A 21,536-nucleotide genomic window follows, 5' to 3' on the forward strand; every position below is an offset into this window, starting at 1 on the left:
AGGTGATATAGAATGATGGTTGAGCCAACCTTTGAGGGATGATGATGCCAAAAAGAGCTTTATTAGAAACCATAATGTTGGACCGACCTTTTCAACCTCACATTGAGTTAACAGAACATTCGTAGATTTGTTCGAGATCCGAAGCCAAGCTTTTAGCCCGTAGGTGAAGATGGTTCAAGCTTTTGATGACCCGTAAGAGGTCGTTAAGTTTGTAGAGTCAAACAATATTCTCAAAGGTGGTCATGACAGAGGTATTTTATGCCCTCGGGAGGGCACTTTCTCGAGATAATCCACTATAAGTGTTTTTTTCAATGGAAGAACACAAACCGTTGTAAACAAAACGATTTACAAAGACAAACAATTCATAACTTTTAGTTAGGGATATGTAGATATTCACTACACCACTTACAAATAAGAATATAAAATGAAAGCTCAAACGTTATGTATATCTCTTTTCGATTAATATCGAAGTATGAAATATGAGAGAGATTTGGATTGTGAATACGAAATGTATGTAGAAAAAAAGTGGGTATTTTATCATATTCATAGACTTTTTGTTTTCGTTCAGATAATACGAAATTATGATGGTTAGATATAAAGAAAAGTAGTTGTCAAAGTCAAACAAAAAACTAGTATATATAACATATAAATTTTGAAAGGGCAACGTATTCGTACTTTTAGATGTTGAAAAAGAGGAAACAAGTTGGAAATTGATTAAAATAGATTATATATTATTGGAGGTTAAAGAGTCGAGCTTATTATTAAGATTGATTTTGCAAAAACCAATATATTTTAATTTATAATAATCATTTACAAATATTTTTTAAGAGAAAATTTTGTTTTATTTTATAAATTTCAAGACTTCATTTAATTTATAAAGTAAAAAATGGATTTATGGAAAGTTCTTTAGATTAGAATTTTGAATTCTATACCTTTGAGATTAAATCGGAATTGGCATCTTCACGTCTTCCTCGGATTTGATCTTTAAATATGGAATCGGTATGTAAGGAATTCTTGATTTTCTCAGTGAGCATTGTTTCCAAATGATAACATTTTGAATGAAATATTATTTGATTGTTGAAATAATTTCATTATGTACATCAAAATTGATTTGGTCATAATACAATTTGGGTGTGTAATCAGAGATTAGATTAGCATGATTAATTATTTGCACCAACACAGTTATCTAACATCACCAACGGTTTTTCTTTTACTCATTTACGGGGTTTTCGCGTCATCAACCGTAATGTGTTCTTTATATAATTTAAACTTGTTTTTTACTATTTGAAATATTTACTATTATCATCTTTTTGTCTGATTATTACTAAAAAATTGTTACTAAGCAAATTTGGACCAAAATATTGTTCATTAAATATTTTAAAAAAAAGGTTACAAAAAATTTACAATAACGGAAAAACCCTAAAACTATACAATAGATTTAGACAGAAAATATCACAATTGAAAGAAATTTAGAAAAATGTGATTTGATCACTTTACATGCTCCAACTCTCATTTATATTTACTAGAAACGTACTCGTGCAATGTAATTGATTTTAATATTTCGTTTTATTTTTTATCTCGGTTGATATTATAATATGGTCTTATGTGATTTTGAAAAAACGATACTGTTTTTATTTTTGAATAAAATATAAATTTGAAGATATCATAAGAATTTGACAAAAATATATCGATATTAGTATCAAATTAATTATTTAAAATTCCTCATTTTTATGTAATTTTTTAATTCAACTTTTTTATTATAATTTAATTGAGGTCCAATAACGAAGTAATTTATATTTGGTTTAATAATATAATAATTTATAAAGATAATAATTAATTATTTTATTAGAACTCAATAATTATTCTAATTAAATTTTAGATTATTTATATTTAAAAAAAAGATGTTTATCCTCTATTTGATTAATGTTTATCCGCAATTAGTTACACGAATTCAAACATGTTTAATAAGTTGTACTTACGCACAATTTACTTGTAATCTTGAATTTTAACTAATATGCATCAATAAACAGCAGTTTATGCATAAAAAATGAAATCTAGAGTTTTTGTCAAATGTTTTATAATATAGTATAAATATTTCCAATATTTACAGCATAGTCCTTCGAGTATCAAAGACCTTCTCCGCTAACCTTTGAGAAATAGCAACATGCTATGCTCCATCCTTCACAATCTCAAACTTCCAGAATATTATCCAATTACCCCCTCAACACAAAGAAAACCCTACAAAATAAACATAGTCATAAATATCAATATGAAATGGCAAGTTGTCAAGATCGTCTGGATTAAGGTTTAACACTCATCCCTCAATCTTGTTCAGTTTAGGATATAAATAATTATGTTGATTTACATAAAAAAATTTGGTAAAAATATATGCAGGTTGTTCAGAAGAATCAATTTTCACAGTTTTTAGCAAACCTACATAAATCTTTTCTCTTACCTGATGCACGTCAATCTAAATGTGTTTCATTCTTTCATGAAACACAAGATTGTTAGCAATTTGAATTTCTAACTTATGTCATAAAACAAATTTCCTGGAAGTAAATTTCAATATGTAAATCAGACAAAGTATTTAGAAATCCGAATAACTTCACAAGTAGCAGAAGCCATAGCTCTATATTCAGATTCAGTAGAAGACCGAGAAACAATACTATGTTTCTTGCATCTCCAAGAGATTAAATAATCTCCTAGAAATAAACAATAACCTGTAACAGATCTTCTAGTAGACAAACACTTGCCCAGTCAACATCAACAAAAGCATTAAGTTAAAACCAAAGGATTTAGAAAAACTAATACCTTTTCAGACGGTAATTTCAGATATCTCAAAACTCTATGTTGGTCCTAGCGGGATCTACAAGAGTTTAAAGATAACAGTTTGTATAGAGGGGTAAATACAAACACAACATCTTTGACATTTTAAAATCCTTTATTGATAAAGAACATCAATACAGAATTTTATAGATTGTTTACGAAAAAAATAAGATATAAAACTTATCTAAATGATCAAAGAAACACATAAGATACAGAAAACAAGAAAGAAAGGACTTGCTAAAAGAAAAGGTTAAGAAGTCTTGTACTTGGGAAGAAGCCTCTCTTTTAGGTAGAGAGTTGATCTTTAAGAATTAAGAATTCTTGGCATTAGTTTGCTTCTTCTGGTTGGAGGTGGTGGTAACTGAGAAGGAAGAGCTTCTCAACTATTTATACATGTTGTATTAAATGCAAGTCAGACGATACAAAACACGTGGTAAGCTTCCAGAGGGGAGCTTGTCATTTGTTGCAAATATACAGCTTTTGCCGTATATGAACAGTAGTCTTTCATAAAGTAGGTAAGCACGTTCAGAGACAATAGAGTGACTCCGTACAGTACTTCACTTTGAGAGGTATGGGTTTGTTCTTTGTGTGTAGAAGAACAATACAAAAAGTAATCTTGTTCAACAAGATTCATTTGATCGCTGACATTGGAATAACATTGAGGTTTCTTCAATGTTTGCTGAATCTTGAGTAGATTTCACACTGTAGACATGCTTGTTATCACTGAAAAATGCATCAGAACACGAACTTGCTTCTCTATCTCTTCAGCTTTATCTTCGATATAACTAAAGGTTATGTGGTGTGAGTTTTGTCTTCCTGAAGAATACTTGTCTATGAGAGAACTACAATACTTGTCCAGCGATCATGAACAGACTCAGTGATGATCGCTGAAGCTGAATAAAGAGATAATACACTTTGTAAGATAAAAAGGATTATCATCAAATCACCAAGAGAGGATCAAAAATCTCCCGCTATTTGATGATGACAAAGCAACATAAAGAAAATTGTTTTGGTATTGTAGTAAGAAACAGATTCTAGTAAAATACTTGTCTCTTTTAACTGCTTTAGGATCTTTTTCAATGATAAAGTTTATTATGGAAATTTACTTTAATTGTAAAGGATTACAAGGAAATAATAAACTTACATAATATGAATAACTAAATACTGAGAGCATATTCACTGACTAGAAGGGTGTCGGCGAATGTAAGAAATAAATAGAACTCACAAGTATATATGTCCCATTTACTCTTTTAGGGGATCTTGTTCAGTGAACCAATTATTTTATTGGTTTTGGTAGGCTTAAACATAAAAGCTATACATTGAAAGAAAGATAAAGATATCAAGATTTTACAAGAATGAAAGGTTTTCTAATATAGATTTTTGAAGCTAGTGCAATCAGGTACATCTTTTCCTTGAATCTTTCTTCTGAGCATTTCCTTTCGAATCTTGCGGTCCATCATCTCTCCACATAGGTCTTCGTTCAACCAAGTTTAAAGATATGCAAGGTGATCTATTGGGCAGAGATGGAACTCAAATACTCGTTGAAACCTGTATAGACCATCATAGTCAATGAACATAAGTCCATATTCAAGTTTCACATGCACTGTGTTGGGAATGAAGGGTCCCTTTTGAGACAGTGATAGATTCAACATTGAGATATATGGCTTCTTTCTATCCTTGAAGAGCTCATCCACTGAGAATTTTGTTTCATGCTCGTTTCTGTGGGATGCACCATCTTCAGGATCAGAAAGGTTTCTTCTTCGAGAGGACTTTTGTGGTAGAGAAGGAACCTCGAAGATCTTCAACACCTTGTTGATTAGTTCGTTCAGAACTTCTTCAATGTAAGCCTTATGTTTGGATTTGGACTTCTGAATCGCATGTCGAATCTCGAGCCATTCATAAAAACCATACTGACTGAGAAAGGAGGGATACTCAGTGACAGCATCGTTGTTCTCTTGGAATATGACCATTGAAACTAGAAGATCACATTCTTTCATTCGACCACTGATAGTGACGTTTGAGACCAACTAATATGTACTATTTCGACATATTAAAACCTATTTGTTGTAAAGGAAAGGTATATATATGTATATATATATATATAAAGAGGGAGGTTGCGGTGAACCTAAAGGAAGCTAAAGAAAGTGGTTTGAACCTGTCCTACTCCATAGGAGTAGGTTGTGGTGTTATTGTTGCTGTTAAAATGAATGTTGCAGCACTAGAAACTGTATTTCCTTCTTTTTTTAGCACGGTGTTCTCCTTTTTCTACTGCCGAATCTCTTGTTGACAACTTCTTGAACAATAGTGGAATTTGTTGGACCACATCAGTATGCTCCTCGCGAAACCATCCTCACCAACTTATCTTGGTGTTTCTCTTTCCACTTATATTTAAATACTTTCCTCACCACTTGCTTCACTCCTTGATCACGACACAACATTTTAATGGCACAAATGGAGGAACATTTCACCCTACAAAGTGTTCTCCACATCACCTCACCAACAGTTGAACATGACTTTATGAACCCTCCCGAGTCCTTGGATTGATCATCACGTCCCTTTTTGAAAATAACTTGAATGTTTTTTGCACAACTTTTCTGCAGAAACGCTGCTGTATGTGCAATAATATGTTTTTTCTTCACAAGATCAAAGCATGGGTCATTGACAATCTTGGCATTTTGTTGCACCTTTTCACTATTATGAAGTGAAGAAGGGTTGATCAAATGCTCAGGTGCCTTTTCGGAACTTTTAATCTCTTGACTATTTTTTCAAAATATTAACCTCACTCTCATCCTTACCAACACAATTAGAATTTTCAAAATCACTTGGTACAAGAATTTGGTTTTGCTCACTAATGATCTCTTTAACATAAGTTGTGATATTATCAACAGATGTTAATAGACTTTGTGTATGATCATCGAGAAATATTTTAAAAGAGTTAAATGCTTTGATTAGTTCTAAAGATGGTGTAGGGGGTAAAAATGAGTTGTTAAAATCATCCCCTTGAAAATTTCTAGAAAAATCAACTTGTTCCTCCCAAGATTGGTCAAAAGTATTTGGATAAGTGTTACTCCGATCTTGGTAGGAAGGTATTGGTGATGTGAAATTACCATGATCTTGTCTACTTAAAGACAACTTCGGATGTTCCTCCCATGATTGAATAAAACCATTAAAGTGGGAGGTATCCAAATTATCATTTCCCATGAAATAAAGAGATTCGGGGTTCTAAGGACAAATGCATGAGAAATGATTCCCACCACAAAAGTCATAGATTACAGATCCATACTGCCCAAATGATTGCCCCATTGAATCCATATTCACATAAAGATAAACTCAAAAACTTGTTACTTGTACACACATGGAGACGTATGACAAGGAAAAAAGATGGTAGAAAAATTAGTTTAACAAGACTCAATCTCTAAATATTGATGGGAGCTAGATATTGTATCTCTCTAACATTAAGTGGTAACACATGCAAGTATACACGTGTCAACACTATCGCATTCAAGTAATAAAATGGTAAGAACCAAGTATCGTATTCCACAGGGATAGGTATATTAAGTTGCAAGATCTCGAGTTGAAAGACTAACTTCAGATAGCGAATTTGAAGACTTTGATTTGTTACTGAGTTAATTAAATGCAAATAACCGAATAAACAAAGGTAGCATGGATGTAAGACTTGTAGTGAGACTCAAACACAAATTCCAGTAGCCAATGCTGTAGGAATGCTACAACAAGCAGTTAACCATAACTTAGTTCCACCATCTATTTTGAAGGTATTCCTCTCGGACTTTCACCATTGCACTATATTATAGCTTTCAATCCATATCTCTATGTGGTATCCGAACCAGGGATAGTGACGAATAGTGTCCTCAAAATATATGGATAAACAAATCTCTTTGTTAAAAATCACTCTCTCGAGCCGATTCCCATATCATTCATGTTGGCGTGTGTTTTAGGTAGTTCATCTCTGAATCTACCGCACTTTAACACTTTAACAAATGATCAACCTGTCAAGAATTAATTGTTTTGAAAGATACAAATGACAAATCTCCTTTTCGGCAACTTTCTCAAGTCTACCTCTTATATCATTCAAGTTGACGTGCATTCAATGGCTTATCTCTAAGACCATGACACTTTAACACTTTCAAAGTGATCAACTCGTCAAGAAGTGTCTTTGGTTTTTATAAAAACTTGAATGAAATAATGGAACGTCGTTATTGTAAACAATAGCTACTTTCTTTCGGCTTAAAAATCTCACCTTTTCGTGTCACACCCAAGCTACGTAATTAGCTATTCATAACGGAAAATAAATGACAAGTAAAATAAATAACAGAAAGTAAAGACATAAATATAAGCGTAAAGTAAATGACAGAAAATAGCGAGAAATATAAAAGAGCATAAAGTAAAGAGCAGAAATTAAATGACGGAAATTAAAGAACAATCTTAAAAGCAATTAAGAAACTTAAATTTCTTCAAGGTTTAGAGAGAGAAACCAACTTTAGCGGCTGATTTTTGTTATAAATATAACAAGAGTCCAACCCCCCCTATTTATACAAAAACAAGTCACAAAGTGACAAAATGGAGAACCAAAGGGTAAAACCACAAAAAAGGTAACTAGTAAGGACAACAATGAACTAGATAGTTACACCACTCGCAACAAAAGTTTACTAGATTTTTACACAAAAGTAAACAGCCATAGAGTCTTCTAGAATCCACAAAAAGGCAGCAGTTTATCCATCAAGATCTTCAAAATGCCATATAAGCATCAGTTCACTGCTGTTTCAATGTTGTAGTGTCAAACAGTGTAGCAATTTGTTACATTAGACTCCATTTTGTGTAGAAATAAGTCAACCGCATGATTTAACTCCATAATAAATAAAAGGAAAAATAAAGTAATAAAAATACTCAATATAGGGATAAAAGAAAAAACAATCTAACTAAAAATTTGTAAAATGATTGCTTTATATATTGAATTCTCAATATATTTCAATTGTTTTAAGAAAAGGAACTCTGACAAAAAGGCATTAGATTGAAAAATAGAAGAATAAAGGCATCCAGGAAGGTTTCCATTTTCAGTTGAGTTTTTACATTGTTTTGATAGATAGGAGTATTACATTTTTGGTAGTAGAATATGTTGTATGATAATTGACAGTTTTGTTTTGTTATTTTATGGTCATGTTTTGTATAAATAAATATAGGAATTATGTAATTATAAACTATTTATTTTTAAATTATAAAAAATTAGCGACGGTTTAGCAACAGAAAACCCTTCGCTAAAAGTTCAGGGTCCCTCACTAATCCATCGCTAAAATTCTCTCGCTAATATGTCACTAAAAGTCCTTCACTAATCCATCGCTGAAAGATTTCCCTCACAAATTCATTGCTGAAAGAATTCCATCGCTGAAAAAATTCCGTTGTTAATTCGTTGCTGAAACTTTCCCTTCGCAAATCCGTCGTTGAAAATTTTCCGTCGCAAATAACATCTGTCGCTGATCTGTCGCTAAAATACATCGCTGACCCGTTGTTGATAGCATTGCCTACGAGGTTTTGACAGACGGACTATTAGCAATGGATCAGCGACGAATTTGCGACGGATTTTTCGTTGCTGATACTCCTATTTTTGTTGTGTATTAAGGTTGTTATGACATTCTAATTGTTATGAGTGAATTATGATCAAGACATGAAGGTGTTACGTCAAGTTAATTAGAGACCAACTAATATTTACAATTTCTACATATTAAAACCTATTTTTTATAAAGGAAAGGTGTATATATATATATATATAGAGAGAGAGAGAGAGAGAGAGAGAGACTACAAAAATGCAGAGTATCAGCGAGGGAAATTTCCCTCGCAAATCCTTCGCTAAATGGGTCATCCGTCGCTGATACACCATCGGTCAAATGCTCAAAGGTAATGCTATCAGCGAGGGATATTTTCAGCAATGGATCAGTGAGGGAATATCTTCAGCGACGGATCAACGAGGAAAAATATCAGCGACAGATCAACAAGAGAACTTTCAGCGATGGAACAATTTTGGTTTGTAATATTATTTCCAGGCTTTGTATATAAATGAATACATAAATTATGTAATTTCAAAAAAAAATTATTTTTTAGATTAATACAAATTAACGACAAATCAGCGAGGGAAAATATCTGCGACGGATCAACGAGAGAACTTTCAACGACGAATCAGTAAGGGAACTTTCAACGACGGATCAGCGAGGGAATTTTCAAGGACTTCTAGCGAGAGAATTTTCAAGGACTTTTAGCGACGGATTTTCCCTCACTAATTTGTCGCTAATTTGTATTAATCTAAAAAATAAATTTTTTTAAATTACATAATTCCTGTATTTATTTATATACAAAACCTAGAAATAATATTACAAACCAAAAATGTGAACAAATTAAAACTAACCAATTCATACGATTTAAAATATCAAATTCATACAATTTAGAATATTCAATTCATACAATTTAATCTTCAACTACATACAATCTAACTACCGGGAGGTGGGAGATGGGGGAAAACGTATCCTGACTGCCGCATAAACGCAGCAAAATGCTCCGATAAGGCGGCCTGTTCGGCTTATGCAGCAGCTTGTCTAGCCTGTTCGGCCTTCAAATCTGCCCTCTTCTTTCGTTTGTCTTCCATCTCGGCCATATGACGTTCCTCCTGCAGCTGTGCCTCCTCCTATACCCTTGTCAACTTCTCTCTCAACTCCGCTACCTGTAAATATTCAATATTCGAGAAAATCAGTAATTTGTTCGTAATTTTAGTCATGAGAAAGTTTATAACAATATAACCTACATACATTCGCTCTTGACTCGTACGATGACCCACTACTGCTACATCTACCCGTCAAAGCATAAGAGGGATCCTAGGTGGTCCCGAAACGAAAGATGTGGCATTTCCTCCGTCCTCCGACACTCTGCTCCCAAAGAGATGACTCATCAGGGGGAGGGCTGCCGGTACTAGAATGTGACTCACCCCTAAGCGATTGAAATCGCACCTATGGTTCACCAAAACCAAAAAGGGTGAGGTTATATATATATATATATATATATATAAATTTCAGCAGCATAACGACTGTAAATCTAACATAACCAAATCCTGATTTTAATAACTAAAGCATTATAATAATACCAATGGTGGTCACATTCTCAACCTATCTACTTAGCCTAACGCCTGCTCAACAATGACAACCCAAACTAATAGCATCACTATGTTTATTAAAATATATTATCTTAAACCTACCAAACATATCTATTAACCAAAGTAATGGTTTTAGTAAACTTACATGATACCTAGCAGCTTTGGGGTAACTGAACTAAGGAGGATCGGTAGGCGGGTGGGACGAACCTTGATCGAACATCCAGTTCGTGTAGTGAGTGCGCTCAAACACCTCAATAGCAGTCAGCTCATGACCCATTACTTTTGCTTACATTAGACAATTAGGTTAAGTTGTTAGTAAACATAAAGAATGAATTACATTTTCAAAAAAGATTATATACTCACCATTCTGTCTCGATGTTGTGAAGTACTGATCGATCCCATAGTGTGTCTGGATGACACCCCCTCAAATTGTGTGTTTCGATTTGCCCTATTGATCCAGGATTTCCTTTTCCAAGGCTCGGTATCCCAAACCTGTTAAAAATATAGCACATATATAACGGGATACAAAAAACATGACAATTCAAAAAGCTCACAATAGAGATACATACCTGGTCGATCATCTTAAGCCAAAACCTGTCTGGTATCCATACAGGACGGTGTAATCTAATTCGTGAGAAGTCCTCACCGTTCCATTGCTGAGCACCAGGATAGGCTTGTGCCACGGCCTAGTCACGTGCAACGCTCATCCAATCCAAGTATCTATTATACATAGCTTTGGTCCATAAATCATGAACCATGTCATCCAGCTCTGGTTCCCACTGGAACTTAGCCTATATACACAATATTTGTATAAATATAAAAAATAACCTTATATGTATAATTACATTAAAATGGTACACCAACGCGAAAAAGCTGGAACATCAAGTCGCGTGCTTCTTGAGGTACTTCCTTCCATTTATGCCACAGACCAGCAAAGGAAGACCTGAATATAGCCGTCATCTCCCGAATAACATGGGCATCTTTAAACCTGTACATTAAAAAATATTTACAACACAGAAGACATTCATATCATTTTATTATGTAATACAAAGTCCTATACCACATCTACTTACCTATTGCCTAACAAAGAAAGATGTCTTCGTTGGCTCAGATGACTCGGTGTCGGCATCTCATTTGATAGTCCAATATGATCAATCTTCAAGTTAATCTTCAAGATCCATGGCAGATTTGATATGAATATTCAAGAACATTAGGAGAAGTTTGAGAGAAAAAGTCAATCTGGTCAAAGCACATATATCTCTCAAATTGTATACGTATTATTACAATGAAATCTCTTACAAAGATTACAAAGAATCACCCTATATATGGGGTCAAACAAGACAAAGGGTCAAAGTCAATACATCTAAGAAAAGTCAAACACGATGACTTTTACACAATTATAGACAATTATATCTTTCAAGTCGAATACAATTTTACACTGATTTTCAGTCCTAACGTTTTCCCCCTTTGTATTCAGACTTGAAAGAATTTATGCGCTTAAAATCTTGTTTGAACTTTGAAGCTTTAAACACACTATGTCTTCTTCAAAAAATAATCTTCAACTTTAGATCTTCAGGCAATCGTATGTTGAGAAAGATCTTCTAACATTCTCCCCCTCGCATGTAGAACCGCTATGATCTTCTCTTTTGACAATGTAGAACAGAAACAATAACGAACACATTTTAAACATTCTCCCCAATAATGAATTTCTTCAGATAAAATCACAAACATTCTATTAGGACGAGAAAACTCTATCAGTAAACTGTTGAAATGATGTTCTTCACATTCAACAACTCTCAGACATTGTAGCATCAGAATAATCTTCGTAATCATCTCCAGTCGCACTTCTTTTGAGTCTTTTGCCAACTTGATGTTACCCCCTTGATCTTTATAACATACTCCCCCTTTTTTATCATTCGGAATAGAACATTTCATTCATTATTTCATACTCCCCCTTATGACATAATGAGAATCATTACATCATACATAAGAATGAATGAAATCTTCCACGTAAGTCATCAATTCAAGAAATAGTAAGTAGATCTTTTCAAATCCACTTATTTAATCTTTTCAGATTAAGAGAATGGGAAGATAACAACCAATTTCAACGAATGAAATTGTTTTCAATCTTATAACAAGATTGGCCTGTGAGTATAATAGATATACACAGTACAACAGATGTACTGTATATATGAGACTTTTTGAGGCTCATCTTACCAGGTCTTCCATTCAATCATCGATAGCTTAAAAATAGCATATCTATGAATGTTTTGGCAAATTAACATATAAAATGCAAAATCTGTGTAGTGTAGAAAGATAAAACAACGTATGCTTCTGTTTAGGCTCAAAAAGATAAACCGTGTTGACTACACAAATTTATCAGACTCAATTAGTGATCAAAGAGACTTGAAGGGGGGACATATATCCTTCTGATTCAATATCAACTTTCTCCGAATGAGAAATTGATAGATGATGAGTTGCGTGTCCTAAGTGTTATTGAAACACTTATCTGTTGAGAGATAAATGAGTAGCTGGTGGGGTTGTGACAAGAATTGGCCTGGGCTTTGCCTTTTTCAATATTAGTCTCGAAAGAATTGAGAACTAATAGATTGTGTGGTATGCCCGGATTTTGGAAGTTTGGAACAGGATTCTCGTATTCTTTTAATCCTGACACAACTCTCGTCAATTCTTTTAGCTCACAACAACTACCCCTCTCTTTTTCATTTTAAACTCAGCACACAAACCCTTTTGTATATAAAGCTCACTCAGATATGGTTGTCCTCTTGGGTAGGTCTGTCAGTTTTGACATTCCATAGAGGTATCTCTGATAAGCACTCAGTCCCTCCTAAAATTACATTTTATGCTCAGATGATCACAATGATTGATCAAAAATATTATTGCAGATAAGCACAATGATCAAATAAAATTTGATCAAGAAATTTGGCTTTTAAACACAATTAATGAGAGAAAGATATGACAACGATCAGATTATTCGGTATGCAAGAGAAATGAATAAAGATCTGTAAGAACAAGTTTACAGAATATGATATTAAAAAAATATTGAATGTATATCAATCAAAGGAAAAAAAATATCAGAAAACAACATTTGAATACAAACAAGTGTATTATCACCGAAAATGATTTATATATAAGAGACGTGATAATAACAGTTTGAAGAATAGCTGAAATAGGTATTGGAGTTATGTACGATGAGAAATTACACAAGTAAAATCTCAAGAAATACCTGTTCAGAAAATGTACTCGTTTTAAAAAAAAAATTATTCACTTCCCGAAAACATTTATTGGACTTCTAGAGACTCCCCCTAGAAAGTAGATTATAGAAATGATTCGATTCAGGTCAAAAAATTAAAAAAAAAAATAAGAAAAACTTGTTTAGCATGGGTCCTAAACTGTGTGTTTAGAAACCACACTCGGTAAAACACGGGTCTTGAACTGTATTGTTCAGAAGCCTCTGTGGAACAGATTACAACTCCCCCTGCATTGGTGTATCACTGATATGATATTCTAATCAGCACAAAATTGACACACCTGCAAAACCAGATTAAGTAGATTTTGGTACCCAAACGAACTTGGGTCCTATTTTGTTAGTATCGGGTTGGGGTATGTTGTAACTTCCAAACCATCTATTTCTATTAGAAAATATTATTTTTAGCACTTTGAACAGGATGATCAAGAATAGAATATGACCTATACCAGTTATTGTATTCATATCTGTTCTTACCTTTCCAACTGTTCTGATAGTTGTTATCTCCATGCCACCTAGTGAACCTTTTCTTATTAACAAAATCATTGGTTCTGCATGTTGAGCACATAATTCTTCTCTTGCTAAGACTGATCAGATCATTAGTGGATCTCACAATGCAAGGAAGAACAGAGTTAGTAACAACATGTGTATGAGATGAAACAGAATCAGCTTTATTAACCCAAATGCTTTTAGTCTTAGAAAATTTATTGGGTGATCTGATAACATACCCTTGATAATACTGATTAGAAGAACGAGAATAGTTGTTAGAAACAGTAGATTTAGGGCTGCTTGAATAACTGTTCGATTTGGAACAGTCATAGAAGCTAGTTTTACACTGTGATGGAGAACCAATTGGACTTTGTGCACAAGAAAAGTCTTTGACTTTCTGTAAAAACTGGTCTCTTTCAGCAGTAACTAAATCAAACTTAATTTTAAGTTCAGTTCTCATCTTCAGCTCAGTGTCAAGGTCTGTCTTCAAATCAGACAATTTGCTTGTAGTATCCAAGAGTTTACCTTCTAACTCCTTCTGAAGCATCTCAAACTTTCTCTTCTGATTTATTAACTCTCTTTTTTCTTCATCTGAGCTGCTCTTATCATTCTCCGAAGCGATGTCAAGCCACTTTTTCTTATTAGCAAGCTCTTTAGCAATTGTTGTATACTTCTTTGAAGTATTTCTCTTCTCAAGAGCAAATTGCTTCTTTTCTTCATCTAAAGCTTTTTGCTTTAGAACAATGCTTTCAGATAATTTTTGTATTTGGCTCTGACAATATTCTGAGATGTCTTTCTTCTCTTGATCATTCTTGGCCCGTTCCAAGTTGATCAGCTGCTCAAAATCATAAATTTGTTTTAACAACGTTTTTGCATTCAGCTTGAGAGAGTTAATCTTATTCTCATACGATATGCGTTCAACTCCAAACTTTTTCTCTAAATCATATATTCTCTTCTTCTCTCTTTCAAACTTATTTCTCTCAACATCCAAATTATTCTCAACTTTTATAACCTTCTCTTTCTCTAAATTCAGAACTTTTTTTAGTTCAATCAGGTCACTTTCAGACTTATGAGATTTATCAGTTAAGTCATCAGTTTCATTATGCTTTCTACCTGAATAATCTCTTTCAGCTCTCAATTCACTCCGAACTTCTTGGAGTTTGTGAAACAAATCATTATTAGACTTACTCCATATTTTCAATTCAATATCAAAATCTTTTCTAACATTATCCAAAGAATTTTCAAGTTTATTAATTTGATACTCGGAATCATTCTCAACTCTTTCCAATGCTCTTTTATGATCTTTTTGTAAATTTGCAATAAATTCCACATTAGAATGATTCTCAAAAAACATGTTTATGTATCTTTCTTTATAGTCCACTATGCTCTTTTCTAGCTTTGAAATCTGTGCTCTCAATTCTTTATTCTCCTTCTCTAGAATAGCTACTATTAAGAAAAATTAAGATTGATCAATTACAGGATCTATGTAGTTCAAGAAAAATGATTAAAGAAATATAGAGAAAAAAAATATTACACAATTACTAGAAATTCATGAACAAGGTTTAACCAGATTGAAAAGTTTGCTCAAAAAGTCTCTTAATCTCTCACCACTCACTGCCTAACTCGCTCAACAAAGACTCTAAATCGTTCAACTAGCTAACTAAATCGCACACCTTATCTCACTTCCTAAACCGCTCAAACTAAGTATAAACTGCTCAATACACAGCCTAAATCGCTCAACCTATAAGCTAAACCTCTCACCTCACACTACCTAAAACGCTCAAGGTGAAGGATAAATCGCTCAACACACAGCTGTAAATCGCTCAGGAAGTGTAGCTAAATCGCTCAATACAAGCTCCTAATCCGGTCAAGACTAAACTGCTTAATCCACTGAACAAACAGCCTAAGTCGCTCTACACATGATTTAAGTTGGTCAAGAAGTGTGAGATAACAAGCTAAATCGCCTAATGAAGAGTCTTAAACCGCTCACACTATGAAGTCTAAACCGCTCACAACAAGGTGTAGTCCGCTCACTGCATGATGATAAATCGCTCACATCTTAGTATTTAAATCGCACACCAAACAACCTTATCCGCTTACCACTATGCTTAAACCGCTCAAGACTAAAAAGTAAATCGCTCAAGTCCGCTCACTAATCCGCTCACTAAATCGATCAAAGAGAATCTTAATCCGCTCATTACAAACACTAAATTTACAGAAAACTCATACACAAATGGATCAAAAACGGGATTTTATGAGTTTTACCAAGAACACAAAGTTTTTCTGAAAAACACAAATCTCTCCGGATCTTTAAAAACACTGATCAAATTGCAAAATCAAAAGAATAACACTGAATCACTAGGTAAAAACGAACATGATGATCACACTTTTAACAACTAAACATCCAGAAATGAAAGATTCGAAAGAAATTATGAAGAAAAATTATGAACACTCAAGAACATTATGAATTATTAAGAACAAAATCATAAAACTTCCAGAAAAAAAATTGTGTAATCCTTGATGATTTCTTCAACCAAATTTCCTACGAACTTGCTCTGATACCAATTGATAGTCCAATATGATCAATCTTCAAGTTAATCTTCAAGATCCATGGCAGATTTGATATGAATATTCAAGAACATTAGGAGAAGTTTGAGAGAAAAAGTCAATCTGGTCAAAGCACAAACATCTCTCAAATTGTATACGTATTATTACAATGAAATCTCTTACAAAGATTATAAAGAATCACCCTATATATAGGGTCAAACAAGACAAAGGGTCAAAGTCAACACATCTAAGAAAAGTCAAACACGATGACTTTTACACAATTATAGACAATTATATCTTTCAAGACGAATACAATTTTACACTGATTTTCAGTCCTAACATCATTGTTGGGGCATCTCCCCGACCCCAAACATGTCGAAGCTGAGGGCTCCATGGCCACCTCTTGTTCATCTAAACCCCGAAAGGCGGTCTCCGTAAACTCAACAATGTCATCGGCGCGAGCAGAGTTGCTGCCCCTACCAGACATGGGGCTGCTGCGACTACCATGACAGCTTCTACCGCGCTCTCGGCGTGACATCTTCTGAAAAAACAAAGATTAGATTATATCATGAAAAAAGATAATGACAAATCGCGATTATATGTACAATTGTGAAATAAGCATATAGAAGACAAACTACTCATCAAAAGAATGATCAGATAACATCGATTCATCTATGTCTTCAAATTCTGGTTCATCTTCGCTATCTTCGTCCGATTCGTTGCAAATCAGTAAGGGATCAACGAGGGAACTGGCCAAAATCAGATTCCCTCGCTGATCTGCGAGGGATCAGCGAGAGATTGGCCAAAACTAGAATCCCTCGCAGATCAGCGAGAGATTCTGTTTTTGGCCAATCCTTCACTGATCCCTCGTTGATCTGCGAGAGATTTTTTCCCTCGCTGATGTTCGTCACTGATACCTTGTTTTTTAGTAGTGAGTATAATCTGGATAAATTAATTAATAATGTTAAACTTTATATTTTATAGATGAATTAATAATGTAATAACCTATACATTTGAAATGGCTTGAGTGCACGTATTCACATATTCGTTCATTAAAATAAATAGATGTCACGAATGAAAGATTTTTATTGCTATTAGTTGACCAAAAAATATTAAAGGAATTAAGGTACGCGTTTCTGCATCCATGCAAGTAGGGTTTATGGATATTTGACCAACCTCAAATAAAATATTGATAGGAATTGTATCCATCCAATTATGTAGGGCTTATATATGGACACATAATTTTCTCTTCTTATATATGTCTTAAAATTCCCAAAAAGACTCGCCCTTCATAATAAATCATTCATTTGACATTTATTTCCAAACACATTCAACAAAACATCTCATACCAATTTGGGCATAAAGTCGATTCATTTTCTTTTACAAAAAATGAGATGAATTCGAGTCGCCGTAACTCGTTGAACATGGGAAATGTTAAAACAATTGAAAATGGGTAAAGAACTACGTACTTTTAGATCAAATCGAGAACAATTGTCGGTTGAAAATATAGAAATAAATTAACGTTAATCATGTTAATGCACATGATTGTTGAAATGAAAGCGGGGTATTTAGAATCACCCGATATGGAAAGGAAAATAAAGAGAGTATGAGTCGAGACAAGTAGAGCCAAATGCTATAAAACACCACATCCATTATATATAAGAACAGTCTACTTCAAAACAATGAGTGATTTACGTCTTTATTAAACACAATCTGAATATCAGTACTATAACAAATTTATCAACCATTATTTTATTACAACAATCAAGATATTACGTTTTCTCAGAGTTACAAAATCATCATTCAGAATGATACAATTTTGTTTGTATAGAATATATACAAGCCAAAATTATTTCTCTGTTTTCTGGATTTGGATGTTGTAACCCTGAAAAACCCCTGCTTTACTCTACGAAAGGGTATTCACATGTGAATTCACTTCCTTCCTTCAAGATGACAAAGTTGGGATGCTTTGCTCATTTCTAAAGAAATTGTCAGGATCAACCCTAGACTTCACCATTGTTAGCCTCTTGTAATTCGTCTCTTTGAAATACTTGTGCCCATAAACCATCCCTTCAGCATAAGCATTCCTGCCATGGCTATTGACACCAATGTCCAGATCCCTGTAGTTTAGAAATGCTTCTCTAGGGTTCTTGGACACAAACGGAGTCATGTAATCATACATCATCCTTGTGAAGTTTAAGTATCGATTTGCAGCTTCAACGCCAAGTTCTTCCCAGTTTACTTCGTATTGGATCTTTGCTATATTCCCTGATCGATGAGGAAAAGGCTTAGCAAATTCTGAAATCTCACTCATTCTTCCACCATAAGGGTTGAAAGCTAACATCTGGTTTTCAAGTTCTTTCATCCTTTCAAATATGAACTCGAATCCTTGTTTCGAAATAGGGTTTTGTACGTAATCGGATTTGATCTTGAATGGGTTGAGTCTTTGAGGTATACGACTTAGAAGAGCGGTGGTGGGCGTACCGGTGGGGAAGCCTGTGTAGAAAAGCACAGACTCGATCCAACTCATTTCGATACAGTCCGATCTTTGTAACCCTAATTCTGGGAAATCCTTATTCAAGAGTGTAACAAGTGTTGTCGAGTTTCCTAAGTACAACGTTGGAAATATAGCACGAATTGTCTTCTCACCATTTGTGTTGTTTATGACGCTGAAGGTCATTCGTAGGAAAAGATCGTTATCAAGCTTATCGGCAACTTCCAGCCACCGTTCGGCTATGGTGGTGAGGTTCTGTTCGTAAGTTCTTTCGATCATAAAGACAGTCACGACGGCAGGAACACGAACCAGTTTGATCTTGTAGGCTAGAACCACCCCGAAGCTGACACCTCCACCACCGGTGATGGCCCAAAACAAATCTTCACCCATGGATTTCCGATTCAAAATCCTGCCATTCACATCAATTAACTGAGCGTCGACAATATTGTCTACCGATAGACCGTACTTTCTCATCAAGTTACCATATCCGCCACCACTAAAATGGCCACCAACTCCAACAGTAGGGCAAACTCCTGCCGGAAAACCATGTGTATTGCTTTTCTCAGCAATTCGATAGTAGACTTCACCAAGAGTAGCACCGGCTTGAACCCATGCAGTTTCTTGTTCGATGCTCACGTTTACAGACCGTAAGTTGAACATGTCAACAACAAAGAATGGTTGGTTCGAATTCGAAACGTATGAAAGCCCTTCATAATCATGGCCTCCACTTCTTGTTCTCATTAGCAACCGGTGTTTTTTGGCGCAAACAACAGCGGCTTGAATATGTGAAGGATGTAAAGCTGTGATGATCAGGATGGGCTTCGGAGTCGTGGTTTCATTGAATCGAAGATTTCGGATGTAATTTTGCAAGACGGAGGGGAAAGAGGTGTTCACCGGAGTGTAGACTTCTCCGGTGATCGGAAAAGAAGGGTCGGATCGGTGGTTTAGACATTGAATGAAGCGATCTGTAGTAGTACTGGAAGTAGAAGTTGCAAAGGATTGGGCAGATAGCAAGAGAAAGAGAAGAGCAAAAATGGAGAAATATTGCAGGTTGAAAGAAGAGATGATTGCCATTGCTATTGGTATTGGTATTGGTATGCATGGTTTGAGGATGGAAACTACATGCAATTTATAAGCAATCAGAAGTCCTACTTTTCATTTGAGTTTCAAAGATGTCATACCAACTTCCAAGATAAAAAGTATTTCAAAACTACAAGTTACCACCTTAAGCTTAATATTCATTTAAATGTACATGGGAGTTTAGGCTTAGTTTTGCTGAACTCGACTTATCCAATAAGGTCTTAAAATTAACAATCAAATATAAACTTCTAGATAAACCGTATTCAACTTTGAATGACCCAAACATATATATATATATATATATATATCAATTTTAAAACTAAACCAATCGATATCATATCGAACCCGATATATAGTATAGCTATATAGGATGTATGTAAATGTTACTTTAAATCAATTGATATAGATATGATGTGTGTTTCCGTAAACCCAACGGCCTTATAGAAAAGTATTTTAGAGAGATAAGATTTGTTGGCAAAAACCGAGAGTTCGAGAATTTTGTAAGGAAACTCAAAAATATGAAGCGTACAAAAAATAGATAAAAATTTTATTATTTTAAAATCAGATGTGAAAATTCTCTTCACTAAATATATAATACAAATAACTTGATATCTATAAATGTCTAGAAAATTTGGTACGAAATGATATTTTTCCACAAAAAAATGTCTAGAAAAAGTGGCGTACGTACAAACGACAACAATCAAAATTAGCTATTAATAAAAATCAAAGATTTTGTAAAACTTCATTTTAGAAAATCTAGAAATAAACAAATTAATTTCAACAACACGTTTTCTTTGATTTAGTGGCAACTCAAACGACACTTGTATATATATATATATATATATATATATATATATATATATATATATATATATATCGTATGCTTTGAAAAGTAGAGGTATGAAATACAAAATACAACTCAAAAAGTCTGAAAATTAATCTAAAAAATAACAAATTGTTTTTGAATGTATAAACGTTATGAAATCGTATCAATTATTAAAAGGGAAAATTGCATCAAAATAAACCAACTTTCACCTTATTCTTATTTTGGAGAACTAATTTTCAAAATTGTCATTTAGGAGTCTCTATCAAACTTTTTGTTTATTTAAGGGTCTGGTTGATCTGTTGAACAAGTAACAGGTAATTTAAGGGTCTATATCAAACTTTTGGTTTAATTTGTCAAATTTGATTTAAACTTTAATATTTATACGGATTGGTTAGATATAAAAATCTTGAATTTGATATTTAATATTTATTTTTTATTGCATCAATTAAATTATTTTTTTACTGCATTAGTAAAAAATAATTTTTATTGTGGTAATTTGGATATTTTTTTTTAAAAATCATCAATTTGATATCTGAATTTAAAAAAACGATATTTGAAATGAAAAATAGATTTTTTTTATTGCATTAATTTTTGAAAAAAAAAACGAATTTTAGTTATTTTTCTATAATTATTTTACATGTTGGTTTCCCAAAATATGAATCAGGTGCAAGTTGATTTCCCCAAAATGACGATTTTGAAAATTGGTTCCCCAAAATAAGAATCAGGTGAAAGTTGGTTCCATTTTGTGCAATTTTCCCTTATTAAAAAACATATAAAAAAGGGTTTTACTTTGAAAACCAGATATATCATCAAAAGATTGTAGAATATAATCAGCTTGACGAAAATATTTTTAAAA

At 33.5% G+C, this 21,536-nt stretch overlaps 1 protein-coding gene across 1 annotated transcript; it reads right to left on the reverse strand.

Moving 5' to 3' along the window:
• Window positions 1-17,953: 17,953 nt before the first annotated feature.
• LOC112529494 (berberine bridge enzyme-like 8) lies at window positions 17,954-19,854 on the reverse strand. The gene has a single exon (XM_025140801.1). The coding sequence runs from the start codon at window positions 19,846-19,848 to the stop codon at window positions 18,226-18,228; it is 1,623 nt and encodes a 540-aa protein (XP_024996569.1). The 5' UTR covers window positions 19,849-19,854; the 3' UTR covers window positions 17,954-18,225.
• Between the last annotated feature and the right edge of the window lie 1,682 nt (window positions 19,855-21,536).

This window comes from Cynara cardunculus, assembly GCF_001531365.2.
Source record: "Cynara cardunculus var. scolymus isolate 2C chromosome LG 16, CcrdV1, whole genome shotgun sequence".
NCBI classification, from domain to species: Eukaryota; Viridiplantae; Streptophyta; class Magnoliopsida; order Asterales; family Asteraceae; genus Cynara; species Cynara cardunculus.

Excerpts from the sequence above, each read along its gene's own strand:
- LOC112529494 (XM_025140801.1), bottom strand. The coding sequence starts at position 19,848 with ATGGCAATCATCTCTTCTTTCAACCTGCAATATTTCTCCATTTTTGCT.